Source organism: Hoplias malabaricus, chromosome X2 (genome assembly GCF_029633855.1).
Source record: "Hoplias malabaricus isolate fHopMal1 chromosome X2, fHopMal1.hap1, whole genome shotgun sequence".
Taxonomy (NCBI): domain Eukaryota; kingdom Metazoa; phylum Chordata; class Actinopteri; order Characiformes; family Erythrinidae; genus Hoplias; species Hoplias malabaricus.
This window is the reverse complement of record NC_089819.1, coordinates 46,387,954-46,391,972: the sequence shown is the minus strand read 5'-3', so window position 1 is coordinate 46,391,972 and position 4,019 is coordinate 46,387,954. Positions and strand designations below refer to the sequence as shown.

Genomic DNA, 4,019 nt, shown 5'->3' with positions numbered 1-4,019 from the left:
ATGGCCTTCCTCTGGATCCTCTCCTGCCTTGCCTTCATCGGCACAGCCTATGGTAAGAACTTGAGAGATATTCTAATGTTGCTAAAAGATTATGTGGATTTTATAATAGAGATGTTTATTCCAAAATACTGTTCAGTGGCACAATTTAAATGTTTCACTTGGTAGAAACTGGTCAACATTTATTTACTGACTGAGGTGTATATTTCTCACAGGCTGTGGAGTTCCTGCAATCCCTCCAATCATCTCTGGCTACTCCAGGATTGTGAATGGTGAGGAGGCAGTGCCCCACTCCTGGCCCTGGCAGGTGTCTCTGCAGGTATGAATCAATATTGAGTCACATATATTTAAACATAAAATTGAATAGACCGTTCCTTTCTGTGAAGATAAGCACCATTCTACTGATCCTTTAAACACGAAGGTCCAAAAAGGTTTTGAAGAACCAACTGTGGTTCCCTAGGTTGTCTTTACACGTATGACATTTTAAAAATTAATTTTAAAAATACCTCTAGTTCTATACTAATTACTATTAACACATTCCCTAAGATCATGAGATCAATCCAATTAAAATTTAGGAGCCTTAATTTCTAAAAGCAGAGTGTTTGCATGATTTAATAAATACATGGACAACAGCACTAAAGGATGAATATAATCAGAGGCTTGTACTATCCAAACATTCATTACTTGGAGAGTTGTGTAGTAGAATTTTGCAATTTAAGTGTACAAAAAATCTTTACATTTTACAGGACTACACTGGCTTCCACTTCTGTGGTGGCTCCCTGGTCAATGAGTGGTGGGTTGTGACTGCTGCCCACTGCAATGTGAAGTGAGTCTAAACATTTTTTGCTCCCAAACCTGTTCAGTAAGAGAACCTAATATTTTTATGTTGATATAATGTACCAACTAACTTTAATGTCTTACAGAACTTCCCACCGTGTGATCCTGGGAGAGCATGACCGTTCATCCAATGCTGAACCCATTCAGACCATGACAGTTGGCAGAGTATGAATTACAAATGTTGACGGAATTATTTGAATTATAGCATTGGGGAAATTAATAATATTTTAAATTTAATTATAGATAGATACAAATATATATTTTTGTATATTGTTGTGTATTAATTTTTGCCTGGTTTAATTAACTTAATAAAACTCTATTTAAATTCCACATCAGGTTTTCAAGCACCCCAAGTACAATAGTTTCACTATCAACAATGACATCCTCCTGATCAAGCTGGCCTCCCCTGCTCAGCTGAATCCTCGTGTGTCCCCTGTTTGTGTGGCTGAGACCACTGACAACTTCCCCGGTGGCATGAAGTGTGTGACCTCTGGATGGGGCCTGACCAGATACAATGGTACCATTCTACACTTTCTTTGGCATCCATTTACTTTTGCACTAGAGCTATAAGGCTAAGGAATTATGATTAACAGCTACACAAATGAAAACAATTGAAGTTTCAAGATGGCTGCAAAAATATTATTTATATGTCATGTCAGTTTTTCTGATGCTGAGCATATTGGTGATGATTTAGGAATGTATTTCATTTATAGGAATCTTATTGGTGAAAAAAAAAACTTATTTTGTAATAACATTAGCACTGTAGCTTCAAAACAAAAAATAACAAGAATTCAAATACACATTGTCTGATCAGATTAGATTTTCTTATTATAAACATTAAAATTAACAGCTAATATTTCCTATTACAGTTTCCCTCAGAAAATACATTGTATGGAAAAGTTTGCAGACACTTGCTTTTCCAGTAAATAGGAAGTTGTGGTACCTGACTAAATCGAACATTTGTTTGGTTAGGAATAAAATGCACTCAAATCCTGTCATTTAAATGGCTGTTTTTCTGTACTGTGTACCAGCTCCTGACACCCCCGCCCTGCTCCAGCAGGCCACTCTGCCTCTGCTGACAAATGACGACTGCAAGCGTTACTGGGGCTCTAAGATCTCTGACTTGATGATCTGTGCTGGAGCATCTGGAGCTTCGTCATGCATGGTAGGCCATCAGATCTAGAAAAATACAAATCAAAACAACCTTAAATTAGATTTTAGCATGAACTAGAAGGCTTTCGTGGTCCTTGCTATACCTATGCTGCTGTAACAACGTTAATTTCCCTGCTGTGGCACTATTAAAGAATTCTAATAGCTTTTTACTGGGGTGTGAGCAGGGTCATCTTTAAGGAAGATTATTGCATTCTGCTCTTACAAGTCTCGTTCTGACAAGTCTTACACTCATGTTTACAAGTTATCATTTTCTGCTTAGATCTGACTGAAAAGACATTTCTATGTGTTATTCAGGGTGACTCAGGTGGTCCTCTGGTGTGTCAGAAGGCAGGAGCTTGGACCTTGGTTGGTATCGTTTCTTGGGGCAGTGGCACATGCACCCCTACCACACCTGGAGTGTATGCTCGGGTCACTGAACTCCGTGCCTGGATGGACCAGACCATTGCTGCTAATTAAGGCATCTTAACTCATGTCCATTCAACATCAATAAAATGCCTTGATATCTTAATATCCATTCTACTATTTTCTTGTATTTTGCAAATCAGAAAAGAGCTTTTAATGCTACAAACACAAATCAAAACAATCAAATACTAATTCATAGCTCAATGCTGGCTTTAATACTGCTCTAAAAGGGAAAGAATTTTTCACTTAATAATAATGTAGGCTGTTAATATGGGATTAAGACCAGTTATAAGCTGAGTCAAAATAAGTCAATTCAGTGTCTATGCAGCTCTGGCGGGTATACTTCTATAATCCTGAATATGGCTGTTTCTGAAACCACATCACTTATTAATGTTAGTTTTAAAAACGAAGTGAAAGATTATATTAATGCAAAGATATTTTATCCCACTCAATTTTGTAACATTTCTAATTGGATCATTCCTCATGAAATACTCAGACAAGATGAAATGCTGCTGAAAATAAAAAGACCTCAAATAAAAAGAGAAAAAGTACAGTTTTTGCAGTTATGATTTTGAAAATAACTCACATGCATTAGTAGACATTAAACTACCATTACTTCTACATCAGAGAAACCTATAGAAGCCCATTCCTGTCAAGAAATTAAAAAAATTAACTGTATTGTTCATTCATTGTCTGTAACCACTTATCAAATTCAGGGTTGTGGTGGGTCCGGAGCCTACAGGGAATCTGAACTACATTATTTCTCTCCTTTACTGTTTCAGTCAATTTATTAACTGAATTAGTATCTTTAAATTTTTAATTATAATTCCTTAATTAACTCTGTACACGCTGATGTATGAATATGCATGTGTATGAATATATCAGCCCTGCCTCTAACTCCATATACACTCGCCACACCTGCCTTTGACACAGTCTTTGGAGGAAATGCTAAGCTATGGTGTTGACTGCTTACTGACTCATGATACATTTCTGAAATACATACAGGCATGTATTTGAGTGCGCCAGTGAAGTGTTATCCTGAGAAGGGGTTTACCCTACTGGAAAATCTCGGGACACATTACATGGAAATATGAGCAAAACTGATGAGGGGGAATAAGTCAGCTGTCTCTGTCCTTTGCTGAGCCTAGGGTCAGAAAGATCCACAAAGAGACACTTTATATTTCTTCATGCTCATAGACACGTGAATTGGCTGCGTACTTTGAAGATGAATGTCTGCGTGTGTATTTGTGTGTGTGCATGTTTCTGAATATCTTTGGATGTCTATAAGAGCTAAACTAGACAGATGTTATCAATGCTAATATTGTTTTATATTTAGATAGATTTTTAGTAAATAATGCACAAGTGAAAAACATTTTTTCATTTCAAATTAAAGAAAACCTATTTAACTGATAACGTTCACCTTCAGCAATAGTAGTTGTAATATTCTCCAATACAAAATATTCATAATTCTAATAGTTTTGACTTAGAACTGAGTTAAGCAACATTGTTTTAAATGATCCACAGTCCTCCTGTTTCCATTTCAAAGATTAGGACAGAAACAAATGCTAATAAACTAATCAACCATACAAAACAAACACGGCTTCTTGCTT

At 36.5% G+C, this 4,019-nt stretch overlaps 1 protein-coding gene across 1 annotated transcript; it reads left to right on the top strand.

The window, feature by feature from the left end:
• Positions 1-2,463, top strand: LOC136676254 (chymotrypsin A-like). The gene is made up of 7 exons (XM_066653112.1): positions 1-52; positions 213-316; positions 744-823; positions 921-999; positions 1,171-1,351; positions 1,866-1,999; positions 2,302-2,463. The coding sequence occupies exons 1-7, from the start codon at positions 1-3 to the stop codon at positions 2,461-2,463; spliced, it is 792 nt and encodes a 263-aa protein (XP_066509209.1).
• The last annotated feature ends 1,556 nt before the right edge of the window (positions 2,464-4,019 follow it).

What these genes read in the sequence shown, in the direction of transcription:
- LOC136676254 (XM_066653112.1), top strand. Translation starts at nt 1, where the DNA reads ATGGCCTTCCTCTGGATCCTCTCCTGCCTTGCCTTCATCGGCACAGCC. An exon ending in GCTGCCCACTGCAATGTGAA is followed by an intron (nt 824 to 920) that starts GTGAGTCTAAAC and finishes AATGTCTTACAG; the next exon opens with AACTTCCCACCGTGTGATCC. An exon ending in AGACCATGACAGTTGGCAGA is followed by an intron (nt 1,000 to 1,170) that starts GTATGAATTACA and finishes ATTCCACATCAG; the next exon opens with GTTTTCAAGCACCCCAAGTA.